Below are 19,508 nucleotides of genomic sequence, written 5' to 3'. Positions count from 1 at the left end.
CTATACCATTCTTCCAAATCTTCTGAAAGTTTAAATTTTTTGAAATAAAAAGGGGGGAAAATTAACCCAAAACATTTGAACAATAATATTCCCCTAAAAGACCCAAATGCATACAAGTCCCAGATGAAGTTGAGAGCTGCCAAGCTGTCAAGAACAGTTCATTTCAATTTCACACAAACTCTTTCAGAGACTAGGAACAGTGTACCATGGCAATGCAGTCTATGAGAACAGTACAACCGAAAGCAGACACAGGCACATGAAAAAAGAAAACTACAGAACAATGTTACTCATGTACAAAGATTTAAAAACATACTTCTAAATAAAAGAGCAGCAAGCTGAATCTCATAGAGGACATAAAACAAAAAGATGAGACAGCAAGACCAAGTTACTAAGAAAGTATGTTTCAGCCATATAAACAAACAAAAGAAGAAAACAACTACTGTCATTGACCACATTTAATAATGTAATAATGTACATGATCAATTCAGTAGACACAGAGAAAGTATGTGATACAGCTAAACACCCTGATAAGGAATATATACCAACAATCTTCAGCAAACCTTATTTTAATGGGGCAATGTTAGATGCATTCCTTTTAAAATCAGAAAAAGAACACTGAAGTGTACCATAGTTACTTCTTCCGAACATGAGTTGGAGATCCTAACCAGCACAATAAAACAAAATGGAGGAATTGGCCTTGTCAGACAATTTTTATAAATCTACGGCCTCATCTGCCTGGTCCTTTACACCTGACCTCAGCGGTTCTTGGTCTCCAGATACCACTGTGTTAGCTCATCTACTGATTCATGGACAGGTGGCTTCTTTTCTGACAAAATAATTTATATTAGGGAATGATCTAGGTACCACGAAGAACAAGAGGATCACAATATTAAAAGTACACTGACTTTCAGTAAAAAAAACAACCCTGATTACTTCCAAACAGGCTAACACAAAGTACATTTTGTGAAAACAGCTTATTTGGGGATTTTTATTCCAAGTCAGAATACCGGAGATATTATATAATCTGGAATCACCTTTGTTTGCCATGCTGTGTTTGCTGCCTGGCATTTAAGTTCACTTTATTTCCCTTTAACAATTCAGCAGGATATTCTGCAACGGAGACCATATTTAAAATCCTGAAGTCTCTACTACTCTTGGAAGGGGCTTCCCAAGTGTTCTAGGAATATTATACAATCTAAGTGATGTGCTAGGATCTCTCTTGTTATTTCATCTCCAAACCCCAGTATTTCTGGACAGAACACGGAGCTGAGATCCAATTTTATGATTTTCTCATGGCACACTGAGAAGTTGCCTTTTTGGACAATTTAAAGGGGAAAAAATAATACTAGCTCTAGACTCCACCTAGTAATACTTCATCAGGCAATAGGACGCTCTAAGAATAATCACTGTAGACCCTGAGATTTAATAACTTACAGATACCATTCTGTATATTTGGAGGCAGTAGAACTTGGATTGTAAGAACTTGGGAATCTTATCTTGGACCCAGTGTTGCTGTTTCCTGACTGTGTGATTTGGGGGTCTCAGCTTCACCTGCATAAGGAAGACAACCCACAAGCAATCCGGACTGTCATGGAGCTTACAAGAGATGATGTTTGTCAAGCTCTTAAAAGCATTACACCTCTAATATAGAAAGCATTCAATAAATATATTTGTATTATTTTGTGATAGCCCTTAACAAAAATGGTTTTCACTAATAGCATATTTCACAGATTTCTAACCAGAAAAAAAAAAAGTCCTGATCCGGTCAAGACCCATTCAAGTATCACTAGGGGTGTGGCCTGTGGCTGACTTACAGTTCGCTTTGCCTCTCTTGGTAACATGTCGTATGATAATGTTGTTTATGGGGAAATCTTTTCCCCCTTGACTATCTGAGCTCCAGAATTCTTTCTTGAAAAAGCAAAACCCCACAGCCACATCAGAAATGTTTAAGAGAATATATACTGGAGCGTTTGAAGTGAAAAAAACAAAAATAAGGCAGAAGGCTGCGGAGCGAGTAGGGTCTGGCTGTTCTGAGAAATGGGAGGCAAGTGCTTTTTGGTTGTTCGGTTTGGATGCTGTTGTCTTCCCAGAGACATAACTCAGTTGAACCATATGTCTGGTAAAGTTGGACCCAGTGATAATACAGAAAATGATGAAAGTGAACAAATGGCACTGATATCTCCTACGTGTTTACTGGATATGTTTTGCGCATGTTCGCTGATCATGCAAAGGAAGCGTGGCTGAGTCACAGACATGCTGGGATCCTACATAGAAAGATAAAGGATTTCACAAGGAGCAAAACATATTGCCTCTTCTGTTACATTCCATAGCCTTATTAGCTTTCCTTTGTCCCATCACTCACACACACATACACACACATGCGCACGCGCACACACACACACACCCCAAGTCTCCATATTACATATATGATGTCTAACTTGGGAGTTCTAATATCTTACAACCATTTTCTCCATCTTTAAAACCTGTGGTACAAAAAGAGTCTCTTGGCACCCTGCTATTCAAAGCGTGTTCCCCAGGCCAGCAGAGTCAGCAGGCATTACCTGGGAACTTATTAGTGAGGCAGAATCTCAGCCCTGTCCTAAATTGCTGAATCAGAATCTACATTTTACAAAGTTTTCTCGGTGATTAATTTACACCGTCAAGTTGGAGAAACACAGCCTTAGCAAACATGGAATGAGTCCCTTGGTGCTCTGCCTTAGAGATATTTCCCTCTCACAAAGAAAATTCATCGTGGACTTGTTTGCAAAGCGATCGCACAATTGTATTCAGTGCTAGCCAATGAGAAAATGGTCCATGAAAATTTTCTAGTCAAATTAACTGCTGGAGGAGTGTAGAATGAGATATGATTCCCCATCCATCATCTCAATAAAAAGCAAACAATTAAGTTCAGGCAAACAATAAAAAATCATTTTAATTAAACAACAGAAGGACAGTGAGCTCACTAGCCATGCCGGATTTAATTTAACTTCCAGCATATTGACAGTACTTACTGTTTGTCATTCTGGACAGACTTTGAGAATATTTTTTTCCCAAAATGATGGAATATGCCTTCCCTTCTGTCGATGTGTTTGTTTTATTCTAATTATACATTTGAAAACTAAACTATTCCTCACCTTCTGCATCCCACCCCACAGTCTCCCTCACATTATTTCCTTCTCTCCTTTCTCCCCAACAAAAGGGCTTTACATGTAGTCTAATTTGGAATGACAACCTCTTCTGGAATATTCCTCAGAGATAGGCATAAAACCTCTGGCTGGAATGTTACAACAGAGGGACCCAACTCCTCCGTAAATCATGCCATAATCAATTTAGCTGCATATCTCTTAGGATAAACTCTAAACATCTGGGATATTTAAACATGTATTCTTTATATTAAGTCATATGTGGCCTTCCTGTATGTCCATGTATTGGCTTTCATGCTGCTCTCTAAAGCAGACAAAGACAAAACGATACCTTCTTCTATGGGATGAGAGGTCTTAGACGGCTGGTGGGCATTTAACCTCTTTCTCGAAATCATTTCTTTTTCAGGCTGAACACGCCTGCTTCCTTCAAGCACTCTTCAAAAGACATATGTATCAGACTTTGAAGCCTGACATATTTGTAAGGCCCTAAAATCTGCCTGCCCAGCATATAGCAGGTGCCCAATAAATGCCACGTCTTTTTCTAAGTGTAAAATGACCTGTTCTCTGAAATTATTCTTGCGATTCAAGATTCTCCGTGACACATTTCACTAGACCCAGCTACAATGCTTGAGATGTCATCTCTGCAAGCACGTTACAGTGGGACTCTTATCACCCCTTCCAAGGAGTCCCGTTTAAGATGGCTGCTGGTTGGTTGGCTTGTTCTGTTGTGTTTTGGTTGTCTCCGCCAGATCACTCCAAGTTCTGAATAATCTCAACTCACCTGTAAACCCCTGGGTCTTTATCATGAACAGGTGCCCGGTCAGTTTTTTGATGAGCTGCAACTCTGCCATTGAGCGTTTGAACCCATGTGCATTTATCTCTTGTTTCATATTACTGGTCACTCCAGGCAATTAAAACCCTGATTCTGCCTCTGCTGTGTTAGGCATTCTTTCCACTGTGCTCATCATCCCTCATGTTCCTCCTTGGAATATAGAGTGTTGATACTTCTGTGGCTGCGGCTTTAGGAGGAAGGCAACCAACATTACCAGAGAGGCTACAGTGGGCTCGGCTTGACCCAAGAAGCAACAACGTGTCTTATGGATGTCTGTTGCTCCACAGACAGCACCTCCGCCTGATATATGTTCTTCAGAGCTGGAATTTTTTCGTTTTCTTCTCCATGTTATTGTCTCAGCAGACCACTTAGCTTGGGTTTTGGTAGGATCCCTAACCTGCCCTAGTTCTTCAGTTCTTTTTCTGGCTGACTGCTGGGTTATATCTTCTACTCTGTGCAGGGGCCCTTCATGTGCTCAGGAAATCAGAAAGCAGAGACACAGTTCTTAAGTTATTTCAGTATCTCCTCCAATGGGGAGGCTAGGCTGCTTTAGGAGAGTACACTGATCACTCACCCTGTCAGGTCACCAGCACACAGCCTCACGTCTCTCCTGGCTTTCCCCGGGAACCCCAGCTTCTGCGGTTCCCTCCCACCTGCGTGTCTTCACTTCCTGCCATTATGCACACTGCCTCCCGTCCCTGCCTTGTCTTTTCCAAGGCAATGGCACCCAGCGCTTACCATCCAACCTTTCAGTCACCCTGTCAGGTTTAAACTGTGCCTGCCCTTAGTGCACAATTTCATCAGTTCTAAAATCTCAGGTACCTATTCCCAGTGAGACCCTTGGCCTCGTTCTGAAGTAACTGTTTGTAAATTGTGGAAAGCACAGTAATATCCCACATTAAAGAATCTTAGTATTCTCAGGGGGTTGGTAATACAGGTGTTTGGTCTGCTTGATTTCTCCTCCTCTAACCTAGAAGGCTGAATTTTGGCTACTTCCTGCCATGGTTGCCATTTTCTATTTGCAATTGTCCAAGTTATACAGGGGAACATGCTGAAAAATATAAAAAGATTTAGCAGAAAAAAAGTCTTGAGTGCAGTGGCTCCCAACATTGGTTGCATAATAGAGTATCTTGGGGAGTTGTTTGTTTTTGTCTTGTTGGTTTTTTTTTTTTTTAATGCTGATACAAGGCCCCAGACTAATTAAGTCCAAAACTGCAGGGCTAAGACCCAGTTCATGAGTAGTTTATAAAGCTTATCAGATGTTTCCAACTTGTGGTCAAGGCAGAGACCAACCACTTCAGCCTGACAGGGGAAATAGGTTTTTTAAATAGGATGGGACCTGGACATAAAAGGAATGGAAAGAATTTTAATGGCTACATTTAGGATCAATTGTTCTTGACATTGGAACTAGCTGTATCCTAATGAGGCAACATGAGGTATATATATTTTTTTCAAAAGTAGAAAAGCAAATGTTAATTGTCTCTTTAAAAGTTCATATGTTTTTTAATAGGCATACTTATTGCGGGTAAAATTGATATTTTGCATAATTAGCAACACGCAGGAGTGATCTGAGGACCAGAAAAGATTTTTCAAAAGCAAGTCAGCCAGATGTGCAACTGGTGGTAAACACAGCCTCTGAAGTTTAGTACGAGAGGAAATGAAAGTCAATTTCACGGCGGTTAGCTAGCTTCCTTGTGTTTTTCCACTGGTGGGACACTGAAATTCTCGTAAAGTAGCAAAAAGCGTCTCCCTCGACCTTTTCTCCATCACCCACTGGTGTGTTTGTGTATAGACCATAAGGAGGTGGCTGGGGGAGAGGAAGGCGATGGAGGATGTATCACCCCAGCCTCGCAGCAACGCCAGCCTTAGCGGTCCAACTGTTTTATTGGTCACTCACAGCCAGTGGGTGGGATTCGAGCGGGCTGTGTCCACGATGCCATGCTTCATATCAGAAGGAGGTTCCGGAGCAGACCTATTCACAACTGGCAACCACATCTGGCCTCCGAGCGCCTTTGTTTACTTTGTGGTTTAGGAAAATTAAAATCTACAGAAGCCATTGCTTTGCCTGCAGTCACTACAAGTACATTCTAAGTTTCACTGACTGCATCACAATGCCCGCTGGCAGGTACAGTCTTTATTATGTCCTTGGCGAGACATGGGGCCGTGTTCATGGACTTGGAGGATGCTTTCTAACCTCGCTCATTCACAACCAAAGGCTCCTTTCCCCTGAGTCATCACCTCAAATAACTGATTTGTATTCCCGGGAAGGACACTACTGACTTTAATCCATCATTTTGTTTTTCCTCTTCTAACAACTTTTCTCCATCATATTTCCACACTTGTTTTATTTTTTTCTTCTGCATTTAGACCAGAAAGTAAATCTGGCTTGTTTCTCTCAAAATAAAAATGCACAGCTGGCGAGACAGCTATTTTGAGTAGCGAGCGCACGGCTCAAAGGCAGCACACCCAGAACTCCCGGACCTGCCAAAGCACCATTTATGCTTCTCTTTTCTTCCAATGCGAGAACCAGGAGTTTCCCTCAAGAAGCCAGCTAGCTCCCTGGTGCTGGAGCAGAACAAACACAAAACGAGATGTGAGAGAAAGGCAACAGTACTTCCCAGTCTTCCTTGACTCAGAAACCGGTAAGAGTCAATAAACGTGGACCAGGCATGTGATCAATACACAGAGTGGGCTTGCTAGAGGGCAGGAGGCAATGTTATTAAGGTCACAGGAGGTCCAGGGGGAACCAGCCGGCTGAGATGTTCTGCTAGCAAGCTAAACACAGACAGGAAACCGTGTGTCTGATACTGTAAAAAAATAATTTGTCTTCCTGCCAGAGTTAGGCTTGCAAACCAAAGAGGCTGTTTTCATTTAAAAGAAATTCTACAACAATGAGAGGGGAAGGAATGAAATTCTGGCTACTAAGGAGTCCGCATCTCCCTTCCCTTAACTTCTCTGGTCAGTAAGCACGCAGACAGACTATGAAGGCCTGCACTCAGCGAGCGGGCAGGTCAGCAGGGAACATATCGGGTGACAGCCGACCTCTGAGGGCTTGCTTCTCCATTTCACCACATCGGATGAACTCTGAGTCACAGTGGTTTCCAGAGTCCTAGTTTCTAAGTTAACTAGCTATACTTGATGTATTTACTGATAGTTCCATTCTGTAAAAAAAAAAAAGAAAGAAAAAGAAAATCTCATGCAACCTACACATAGATATGGGAGTGTAGGAAGACAAAAGAAAAGTAAAAGTGGGAGCTGGAATCAGACAAATTGAAGAATGTTGCTTATGATGGATGGAACCTAAACACAGTGCAGTGGAAGGAATTTTCAGGAAGGAGGAGACTACAACATGATGCTGGTACAAAGCTCCTAGCTCACCTGGCCAAATCCAAACATAAGATATTTGAATTTAGGGGAACCACAGTAACTACTGACAGCCACAATTTAGTGAAGACTTGCTCTGTGCCAAGTACTGTTCTAAGTTCTCTACATGAATAAACTCATTTATGCTCACCAAAGTCCTGTTCACAGTGAGCGCCAGTTCCATCCCCATTTTTTCAGAAGGGAAAACTAAGGTGAATTAGTTCACCCAAAGACAAACAGCTTCTAAATGGCTTAGTTGGGATTGGAAGCCAGATAATTTCCCTGGGAAGACCATGATATTTTATCTAAAGATGAGCACCTAGCTAGCCATCATTTATAAACATCATTCCTCACAAACACGTGAATAGCGTGGGCTAATAGTATGGGATGTCCTACTTGCCAAGGACTTGGGGAATGGTGACTGGGGGGTGCCATTCAGTTACCAGTCTTGTGCCCACAGAGCAGGAGGCCTCTTATGTGAGGTGCATGGCCCGCCATGGGTGTAAGGCTGATAAAGAGCACACAACCCCACCTGGACCTGAACATGGAAGGGTGAGGCTATCCCCTGAAAAGGAGACAAGACTCTGACTCTTTTGTGCACAAAAGGTGGAGAACCTGATGTGAGATCTTGGGAAATTCAGGCCACTCCCTGGAGACCCATTGCTTTGTCAGTAAAATGGAAAGTTTGGACAAGCCAATTTCATGGGTTTCAATGCAACATAAAAAGGTGATGACTCCCACAAGACAAGGGAAAACAAGTGTTGGCGAGGATGTGGAAAAAAGGGAACCCCTTTTCCACTGTTGGTAGGAATGTCAATTGGTTCAGCTACAATGGAAAACAGTATGGAGTTTCCTCAAAATATTAAAAATAGGGCTGCCATATGATCCAGCGATTCCATTTCTGGGCATATAGTCAAAGGAAATAAAAACAGGATCTTGAAGAGATGTCTGCATTCCATGTTCACTGCAGCATTAGCCACAATAACCATGACATGGTAACAGCCTAAGCACCCAACAACGGATAGCTGGATAAGAAGATGTGGTATATATAAAATGGAATATTATTCAGCCATGAGGAAGAAGGAAATCGTGACATTTCCAACAACTTGGATGGACTCTGAGGGCATTAGGCAAAGCGAAATAAGCCAGACAGAGAAAGACAAATACTACAGGAGATACTTTATATATGGAACTTAAAAAATTAGTCAAACTCACAAAGACAGAGTAGAATGGTACTTGCCATGGGCTGGGCGGGTGGGGGAAATAGGGAGAGGCTGGTAAAAGGGTACAAATTTTCAGCTATAAGAGGAATAAGGTCTGAGGGTCTAATGTAAAACATGGTGACTATAGTTGATAACACTGTATTGTACAATTGAAATTTGTACAAATTGAAATTGAAATTTGCTAAGAGAGTGGAACTTAAATGTTCACACACACAGATAAATATGTGAGGTGATGGAGGTGTTAATTTCCTAGATGGCAGGACTCTTTTCACAAGGTATATCCTTATCATGTCACAATGATGTATGCTTTAAATAGCTTTTTTTTTTTTGTCAATTATACCTCAATAAAGCTGAAAAATGCAAAAAACATAACCCCCCCCACACACACACACACTCCAACCACCACCACCACCAAAAAAATTTATGACTCTAGGAAACAGGACAATACACTGAAAGTGGTTAGCATAGAAGAACCAATCCATTGTAGGCTTTCAACCTAGGGCAGTGATCATTGCTATTCTTGTCCTATGAATTCCCACAGTTTGGGCCTTGGGCATGGCACCAGCTTGCCTGCACATCACTTAAGGAAGGGGAGGGGGCCTCTGGCCTTGAAATCAAACTTTTCAAAGTCTAGGACTTGAGTTTGGTGTTAATTCCCTTTCCTGTTGTGGCCATGGTGCCTCTCAATGTCCAGGATAAGCAGTTCAGTTCTAAGTCAGGAGGAAAGCTGGGATGGCGAGGGTTCCAGTCCCCTGGGAGCTGGCAGTGGTCCAGAAGCACATCTCCTTTAGTCTCCCACATACCACCTTCTTGCTTTCCTTGTACCCGCCTCCAGCTGATGACTGAGAAACAAATAGATTCGGGCAAATGCTCTTTAATGCCACTCTACTACTTGTCCAGGGCTCTCTGGGGCTGCCAAGCAACTCTTACAGATCCAATTCAGAACAACATCTTCTAAAATGCATCTTGAGAACATTCCTAAATTATCTTCTCACTTTGAGAAATATTAGGGGACAATCCCACAGATAAACTAAAACAAACATTATCATGGAAACCAAAGAAATGTTCCCAAAAATGTGCCTGATCCTCTCTCCATCCAGGCCCATGTAAGCACAGTTTGTGGAGTATATAAAAAATGAATTTCACCACTGCTGTTGAAAAACACCCACATTTCACTGGGGAGTCCTGTTATATGAATAGACTGAGTCAAGTATATTTAGCTCATTTCTAAATGACCAGGTTTAAGATCACATTTATTCCTCTTGAGCTGATTAGCTCAGCAAGTTACCAGCAAGAAGTGAATAGGCCCCATCTCTGGTTCTATCGCTAGCTGGGGGAGTTTGCAGCAGTGCTTTTCACACTTCAGTGTGCAAACAAATCTCCAGGGACACTGTTACCACCCAGATGCTGATGAAATAGGTCCAGGAGGGCCCCAAGGTTTTGCACGTCTAACAAGCTCCCTGGTGAGCTTGTCTGGTCTGCCAACACTTTGAGGAGTAAAGGTTTTCATCATTCAGAAGAAATGTGCTCATTGGCTGAAGTGTTCTCCTTACCAAGAGGATGAAGAGTAAGAAAGGAGGCACTACTGCATACCAGCTACTGTGCTGGGCCCTCCCCTTTTGATCCCTACCACAATCGCAGGTGATGGTACCATTACTAGCCTCGCTGGTCAACAGTGGCACAGGCATTCAAGGAGAAGGCCACGTGGCCCAAAGCAAGCTTTCTACTGAAAGAAAGAAGAGGGAGTGAATCCCTTTGGCAAATACAGAACTGTGATTACCCTCATCACTGATCTGAGAGGCCCTTGTGAGTCGTTCCAGTTTTATTTAGCTACCTCCTGCTGTGGTTCTGAGTCAAAACAGGAACAATGTGCCTAATTTGTAATATTATCCAAGGATGTCAAGGGATGTGGTTAGCTTTGATTAGAAATCCTGGACTCAGCATGCCCCCCTTCTTCTGTGAAGGCGTGTGGAGAAAAAGAGAAACTGATTGAGGCACAGATTAAAGCAAAGCAAGCCCCTCCAAAACTCTTGGGGTGTGACACCTGGAGATGTCTGCTGTGCAGGCATGCCATGGTCAAAACCCAGCTACGAACGCTGGAACGCACCTCAGGGCTGAACCATCCTGGCTTCATGTCCGCAAATAAGCAAAAGTCCCAAACCCTATAGAAAAAGCCCAAGTAGTAATAACAGCTAGCAGACAGTGATACCTTATGCTGCAGCAGGCTCTGCTGCAAATACTTTGCATGCATGAATCTAGTCAATCCTTCCATCACAACAACCCCCTCTTCCTTTTATTTCCATTTTATAGCCAAGAAGGCGGAAGCACGGTGGTGTCAGGTAACTGGTCCAAGGTGGCAATGCTAGTAAGGGGTAGAATAGGCCTCAAATCCGGGAAACCCACCAGTGGCTCCCACTCAATCATTACAAAGACCATTTCTCTATTATCTAAAACAGCAGCAATCATCTCCCCGCCCGGTGGTCTGCAAATGCAGTGTCTGTACTGCTCTTGGAAACCATTTATGAAATTAATACAACTGAACGGTTGTGTCTGATTCTTAATGATTCGGTAAGAGATCAATAACTACATAATGTCTTTTAAGTAGGTATGTCACTGGCAAGTGACTAGGGCACCTATGAGCTCTGGGTTCTCTCCTCCTACATCCTACTCACTTCAGTCCTGGAGCTGATAGGTCTTATCTGACTCACAGCTGTCACCGGGCCATCAGTAACAACCAAGGCAGACACCCTCTCTTCTAACTGGAGTCTTAACGTTTTGGTGAGTTCAGGAGTAGGTAGATGCTGACCTCCTCAGAAGTCTACACATCTTTTGGCAAGAGGGAGTCAGAGACAGGACGAAAAGACATGTCTGTTGGAGCACAGCTGTGAAGAGCAGAGCCTGGCCTCATTCTGTTGTAGCTGGTCCTCTAATCCCACCTGCCCTTCGCCACTTCGGGGAAACAGGAGAGGCACCGGGCACAGCACAGGCCCCACTGGGGGGTTTCAGGAGTAAAGGGCAGTACCCGATTCACTGAGAGAGACACAAGGTGTCTTTAACTCCTTTGTTCTAGAGCAATTTTCAAACTCATGAAAGCCGGCCAGCTTCCTGTTGTCCTTATCTTCTACCGAAGCTCAGTCCACACAGCAGGTGAAGGAGAGCTGAGTCGATCCCTTCCCCGCCAGTTCCTCAGAGCAGTCCCTCATGCCCCTTGGAATGCCCAGTACTAGGGAAGTAAGACCTCGGCGAAAGTCTGGACACCTCAGCTGCAGCCCAGCTCGACCACTGACAAGCTGATTTGAGTGATTGAAGGCACGGCACTTAACTTCTGTGTTGCTGTTTTTCCTCCAGCATCACCTGGAAATAGTGATCTAATTACCTTACTGGGCCTTAAGAGGATTACCTTAATGCATCTTCAGTGCATTTTCTGTATATTGCTCATGTACACAAAATAAAAGAGCTTTGAGGAGAGGGACAGGACAATTGGTGTAAAAGCCATTAGACACGCTGACTTCCAGGAGCCTGAAATGGGAAAACGGGGGTTTGTATGGGGGTCCATTCTCCCTTCAAACCACCAGCCAGGTTCCAGGATCACTCACTGCATGACATCGAGACAAGCGACACGGAGTGAGAGAGGCAATCTCAGCCGAGCTGGCATTTGGTTTTGTTTGTTTGTTAGAATAGGCTTGGTGCTTCTAGAAGCAAAGGAAAACAGCAGTGTTTTATTGGGGGGGGGGCAGGTGTCCATTCTTCAGGGGGCTGAGGCCATGGCATTAGTTAAGTAACATCAAAATCACAAAGGAAGGAAGCAACCACATGTTTAAAATGTGCATAAAAATTCCAATATGGCTGTAAACAGGCTTGAGGGAACTGATTGGGAGTCATGAAAAAGTTCTGTATCTTGATTATCAGAGCAGTCATAGAGCTATATACATTTGTTACAATTCAGCAAGCCATGCAGTTGAAAAGGGTGAACTTTATTTTATACAAATTACACATCAATGAATCTAACTTTTTAAAACTCTCAATTATATGCTTTACCAAATGTAGGATTCCCACTGCAGAATTCTATGCAGAAAAATCTCTCTGGAAGAATGGATGACCAACTGTTAGCACTGGCCAGAGAGATTAGAGGGCAAATTAAAAGGAAGACTTTCTTTGCACTGTACCCTTTTTGTAGCATTTGCATTTTTAAAATATGTGTATCTATTATCTGTTTAGATACAGTGAGACAGAGAGAGTGAGAAAGAGAGAAAGAAGGAAATAAAAAGAAGGCGGGAAGGAAAGAAGAAAGAAAGGAAGGAAGGAAGGCAAGCCCTCACAGACTTTTTTAGTTCCTACATAGCCAATTATAAATCCTAGCTATGCCACCCATTAGTCATGTGGTTCTGGACAAAGTGTTAATCTTCTCTGAGCTTGGTTTTCTCACCCATAAGATGGGGATTCTACCAGCGCCTACTCGTGGAGTGGTCTTCATTTAAATGAGGCCAAGCCATGGAAAGGCCTGAGCACTGTACATGGCAACAGCATCTTCTCTCTGTATGTGAGCTATCATTCATAATAGCACTGAAAATTAAGATTTACATGTAAAAAGAAAATCTGTAGCTCAACGTTTTTCCCTTACATACGTAACAAAATGAAAAGATGTAAGTAATTATCATCCATTGTGTTTGCAGATCAGAAATCTGGAAACAAGATCTGAGTACTGTACTAATCAAAATACAGTGTAAAACACTCCAGAGGTTTTGTGTTCGACATCTTGTTTGACTTGGAGTGGAGAAATAAAAAATTACTTCAAGAGTTTTCATTTCTTAGTATCAAGAAGAGCTGGTGGCAATAAGTAGAGAAATAGAACCTAAAATGTTGCTCTAGCACCTGTTGTTTTAGGCGAGGGAAAATCTCTCTTTTCAGAGAAGAGAGATATTTAAAAAACAAAGCAAACATCCCCTAGAACATTTTAGAAGATTAAATGCAAACAACCTTGGATCATTATTCTAAAAGACGCTGAAATCACCCAGACATCTGAGTCATCAGCTGTGCTGGATTTCTTGAGTTGTACAATGAGAAATTGTCTTTAGGGTGATTATCTCACCTCATAGAGAAAGAAAAAGCCTGATAATGAATAAGAGGAAAAATGTATGAATGTGGGCCCATGATTATCACCTGAGTTAAAATACATTGAAAACTGAAGTCATTAATATCTTAAAAGCTTATCGTAATATACATATATAGCTATCTCCAACTTGCAGGTCATTTATCAAATTGTGTCCCTTTTGGATGAAATAAACTCTTTAATTGTAGACGAGTCAGCGTGCAAAAGGAGAGAAAAGTTTCATAGGTGATAATAAAATGTCTAGATATTCTACTAATTAAAGATGAATTCCTATGGCTTACCCTGGGTCTTTTTTGAAAAAAGGAAGTGCTTGGAGAAAGCTGACATGTGAATCCAAAGTATCAGGTATTCTGCTTTAGTGTGATTTAATCTAGTTATATCTTCCTTTCTCACTCAAAGTATATAAGTAAACTGAGATAAATGTAGTGTTTATAGGACAAGAAAATAGGAGGAAGGAGTGATTTTGGAAAGTGTTGCACTGGTAAGATGTACATGCCTGCCTTCGGGTACTGAGAAGTTGGCAGAGGTGGGGAGTTGGACAGGAAGAGAGGGAAACTGGCAGCAGGTGAAGGACACAGACAGAGAGCAGGAGGTTGGTCTGCAGTGCTGGTGAGCACCATGTACAATGGAGGAAATCCATCGTTTCCCATAGTGGGGACACATAACATACAGGGATAGTGTGTAGACCCAGCACTCATGTTCCAAAAGGAATGTTTATTGGGCTAAAGTGACCTTTTCACATTCTATTTTTTGTTTTGTTTGTTTGTTTTGTTTTGTTTTGTTTTTAGCTGAGCCATCCTGCTACCTGTTGGCAGCTCAGCGGCTGCTCAGCTTGGGCTGGACTCGAACCACTGTTGCTCAGAGCTCAAACTCTTGAGCGAGCTCTTAACCAACTGAGCCACTTGGCCGGCCCCGACCTTTTCACATTCTAAATGTACATTCCTAAAACCAAGAGAATATTATTTTCACTACCAGACTGGCAAAATTAAAAGGCTTACAATCTTCAGTGTTGGAGAAGGCACATGGAAATCCCTATGCTCACATATCTTTTTTTGGAAGGAGAACAGTTTAATAGTGGTTACTATATTTCAAATGTTCATAACTTTGATTGAGAAACTTCACTTCTAGAAATCTACCTTGCAGAAATAGTAATCGCACATATGCATTGTTAAGATATTCAATGTAGCTTTAAGCGAAAAACCAGGGACACCTAAATAATCCACCGAATGGGAATGGTTCAGTTAGTGATAGGAGGTAATCCATATTATGGAATTCTAGGCAGCTTAAAGGTGTGTAGTATATCTGTATGTATTGTCTTGTTTAGAAGAAGTAAAAGTGGTTGGGTGAAAAAAAAAAAAGTCACCCAATAATATTTATAGTCAGATCAACTATTTGTACTGAAAGATGGATGAGTGGATGGGATGGATAGAAGGAAGGACAAATGGACAGGTAGACAGATGCATGGATGGAGGAAGAAAGGGAAGGAAGGAGAGAGTGAGGGGTAGGGAATGAGAGAGGGAAGGAAGGATTATATGAATAAATAAATGAGTGAGACACACATGAAAATCCAACAAATGCCATATTGCTTATCTGTTGGGGTGGGAGTGAGGGGATGAGGTTAATGTACTTCCATTTTTTAAATTTTACATATTGTTGGATTGTTTGAAATTTTGATAAGGAACATCTACTGCTTTTGTAATTCAAATCATTGAATCGTTTTTTTCAAATTGAGGGACCAGTGTGTGCCTGTCTTTCAAGCTGAGTGAATGCTGAACTTCAAAGATAAACAGGAGAATCTAATCTAGTCTTCCCTGTCTCCAGGAGTGAACCTTGGCTCATTATTTTCCTTCTGCATTTCAGTTCTCCTCTCAAATGGGACCAACGATAAGGGCCCTTTAGACAAATCCTAGGAATCTTTACACAAAACCACTTGAGTTCATTCAAAGCAAGTCCCCCTCTTGTATCAAACAGCCTCCTCTAATCTGTAGACCAATGCTTTTCAAAGTTTAGCTGCATCAGAATCACCTGGAAGGCTTGTTAAAACACAGGTGGCTGGGCACAGCACCCACAGTTTCTGATTCAGTGGGTCTGTGGTGGGGCCCCGGAATCTGCATTTCTAACACATTCTCAGGTGATACGGCTGCGGCTGTTCCGGGGACCGCACTTTGAGAACCACTGTTCTAGTGAAAGAAGCTATTTGTCCAAGACAAATAATCACATGGGCCTATGCGCCAGCTTTGATCAAGATGGAACCAACCCTGTTACTCAGTAAGCACTGCTCTCCACCAGGCGACTGGGTTGCTAATCCACAGCGCACCAGCTCACCCTCCAGCATCAGACACAGAAGGAAGTGCTGTCTTGAGCCTCAGACCGGAGACACAAAAGCAATCAGCACAGACGAAGCCAGGCTCCAGCCCATCAGGAGAAAGACACTTACCTTCTGAGAAGATGATGATGTCATTGCACTCATCCGTGCTGCAGGAACACATAAAGAAAGTCTCGCCATTCACTTTCTTTTCCTTCATGATACACTTTGGCGAAGCAGCATCTTCAAGGACAAATCCATGGTAGACGAGCTTGGGGTCGTGGCAAACGGTCTCCAGCGTGATGTTCTCATCATTCTTTCTCCTTGGGTGCAGAGGTTCATGGGGGCGGGGCGGGGAGAGAAAAAGAGAGCGGATGGATATGGCGTCTGGGCAGAAAAGCAACCTGGAAGGCATTTCCTTCATGAAGTCGTTTCTAGCAATGGCAGCTGGTTCGCGTTTTCCAACTGCAACAGCTTGCCCCATCGTCTCCTGTGCTTTTTCTCCTCACTTCAGTTTTTCCTTGGTTTATTCTCAGAGCCCACTTAGGACTGGAAACATGAGCGCTTTCCTTGGGGGCTATCCTGTCGGAGACTTTTACACATTAAGTCTTAATTCAATCATGAAAGGGGGGGCGGGGCACGGAGAAACAAGATTGCTGGGTCCTCGGGATGATATTAAACCTCCAGGAGCGCTTTGCAGCCTAGTTTATCTGGAAGAACCAGGGTCACGTCTAGCTAACCTGTTCTCAAAAAGCAAGCCTGGGAAAATGCTGCAGTTCCTTTTTTTTTTGTCTGCTGGGCCCCAGGGCACTGTGTGTGAGGGCATATTCCATGTCAGCAGCTGGCTGTTCTGAGAAAACAGAAGATACTTCCTAGATAAAGAACTGCAGTTTCCAGAATTACAGAAAGGAACAGAAGGGGAAGGGGGGACATTAAAACATATGGGGAAGAACTGCAAGGTGTTCTTCATTTACAGTTCAGTGAAATGTTGTATGCTGTCAAAAATTAATTTCTTCTTGGAATAATTTGGAGCCTAACTCGGCTAGGGACTCAGCGAATCTTTCACACAGCATTTCACGGGGGCCCTAGGAAATGCTCAGTTGGCTGTATGTGTACATTACATCTAAAAATGACATGATTAATGCCCACTATTGTAATTGCACAAGCCAAAGTAAAACTCTGGCATCTTTGGAAAGTGCATTATTTCTCTGCCTGCTTCCCTCATAAACGTGCCATCTTGGATGATTGGGTCCAATGCCAAGGTGGGTCTGACATCCTTCCTCCCAACTCTGTCCTTTTCGGATGCAAAATGTCTGTTGTCTTAAATGGTAGTCTCTGTATCAGGCAGGAGGGTCTAGGGAGGGGCTAATCAGGCCTTAAATGACTTGATAGGTCCAGTCCATCTGCACATGTAAATTTCCCTGGGGAGGATTCTGAATGCATGCACAGGAGTACACGTGTGTGCTAACACACACTAGTGTACACTCACCAATCTTCCCCTGCCCTCCCTGCCCCCCACACACACAAGGTCACTGCTCACAGCGAGGAGAATGGGAGGCAGGCTGGAAGCAAGAAGCAGCTAAGGTACAGCTTTCACCTGGAAAGAAGTGGGCCCATACCCTAGGGAAGGAGCAAGGTGACCAATCCCATCCTTGAGTGCTGAATTCAAGGACAATGTAGAGCAGTGTGTCAACAAGGGGATAAGAAGGGTGAGAGTCAGCATGAGGATGGAACAGTCCAACCAGGAATGCAGTCATGTTTATGACATCCATACAGCCCAGAGTTGACTCCAGTACACACACTCGTGGCACTGTGTGAAAACCAAGCTCCAGCCAGGGACAAGGAGGGCAAGGTCTTGCTAAGTAGGTCCTTGCTGTCAAAGGAAGAGTAAAGCTGGAGTCCTCACTCTAGGGTGGCGGCAGGGAACTAATGAAACTTCACTTGGGACGATCCCACCACAAGCGATGTGCAGGTAAAAATCTTCCTATCTTTAATCCCAAAGGTATGAGGTCTTGGCAAAAATGGTGGCCATGAAACAAGAACACCTCCTGCCTGTCCCCAGCGTGTGTGTGTGTGTGTGTGTGTGTGTGTGTGTAGGGTTGTGGTTTGGTAGCAAAAGGCATGCAACTGAGTCCTCTATGCTCCCGGAGAAAGGCATGGTATCTCTTTCTTGTGAAGCTTCCAGAGGCCAAGGAATGGGACAAGAAAGGAATTGTGAGCCACGAAGTCCAGCTGCTCTGCACTGACTGGGCAGCTCTTTCAGAGGCTCTTGCTTTCCATCTGTCCTAGCTGCTTAGAGAACTAAACTTGCAGAGAGGAAACTCAGTTATAATACTTGAGTCTGGGTAAAGTCCTACCTGCTTTCTCCACTTACTACTGTCACAGTGTTTCCCCTGAGAGCAGAGCTCAGGGGAAAAAATTGTTGCAAAAAATTGTTGGAGCCAGCTGAGCACAGGAAGGGAAAACACAATGAAAAAATATGGACTTCTGTGTCTTGTCACATTTGCTCTAAGCAATTAAAGGTGAAGAATTTGTCCATAGACTTGGAAAAAGAACCACAGTCATGAAATTAATGTTGGTTTCAAAATATTTCTACTCTTGGAAAGAACTTGAGCATTTTGCATGGAATAGGCACACAATTGACATTATTTGAATGAATCAATCAACGAATGAATGGAAACAACACTAAAACTGATAAAGGCAGTGAAATGCATTTATGATGGAAGCGCCTTTCAGTTTACACACCTGGCTCTTGCTAAAATAGCCTTCTTTCTTAGTTTGGGTGCTCTGGACACAGAAATCGAGGCTGTGAGATTTCTGTGCAGGAGGTTTTGGAAGAGACACCTATAAGGCATTGATCAGAGCAGCACTATACAGAGGAGGGGTTGAACCACAATGCAGGTTGCAGTAAAGGACTCAGCTGACCCCTCAGAAGCCGTAAAGCTGGATGGCCCGTCAGAACTGTTGCAAATTGAAGCAAAGTAGCCAGGCATTTGGACAATCATAGGATGCTGTCTGCCCAGGAACAGAAGCCAAACCCTAGGAGAGGGCAAATGAGAATGAAGCAGTCCCTCTCAGTGGAGGGGAACTCCAGGGAGGGACTGGGGGTGATCCCTCAGCAGCCAGAGCTCTAGAGGCTGACGGGGTGACACCTCAAGGCTGAGAGGGTCGGGGAGGTTAGCACAGCACCCACCATGTGTCCCTTTCTCCTTATCACACTCCCACTCCACAGGAGTGTTTCTGTGCCAAGACAGGTAAAAATAACGTTCACTGTATTTAGTGTTTATAGGGACACAGAGGAGAGAGGGAGGCTTCATCTCCCCGACATGTTCCCATTTTCTGAGACAAGCAAAACCTCTTATTCCAGAGATCTGATTCACAATCAACCATGTGGACTTGTATTGTGAGTCAAGGGAACATATCTTAATTAAAACAGCCTTTCTCATTAGCAAAAGTAAGCTCACACCACAGTGGATCTTTAAGTAAAGATGATCAGTGGAGAGGAGAAGGATGGAAGGAAGGAAGGAAGGAA

At 43.1% G+C, this 19,508-nt stretch overlaps 1 protein-coding gene across 1 annotated transcript in view; it reads right to left on the bottom strand.

Annotated features, from left to right (window-relative positions):
• Positions 1-19,508, bottom strand: part of TGFBR2 (transforming growth factor beta receptor 2) — an 83,049-nt gene that overhangs the window by 26,896 nt on the left and 36,645 nt on the right. The window contains exon 3 of the mRNA XM_019664515.1: positions 16,109-16,299. Coding sequence (XP_019520060.1) covers positions 16,109-16,299 — 191 coding nt within the window. The remainder of the gene's footprint in view (positions 1-16,108; positions 16,300-19,508) is intronic.

This window comes from Hipposideros armiger, unplaced genomic scaffold (assembly GCF_001890085.2).
Source record: "Hipposideros armiger isolate ML-2016 unplaced genomic scaffold, ASM189008v1 scaffold_424, whole genome shotgun sequence".
NCBI lineage: Eukaryota > Metazoa > Chordata > Mammalia > Chiroptera > Hipposideridae > Hipposideros > Hipposideros armiger.
Note: the sequence above shows the minus strand (reverse complement) of the source record. Positions and strands in the feature narration are given on the sequence as shown.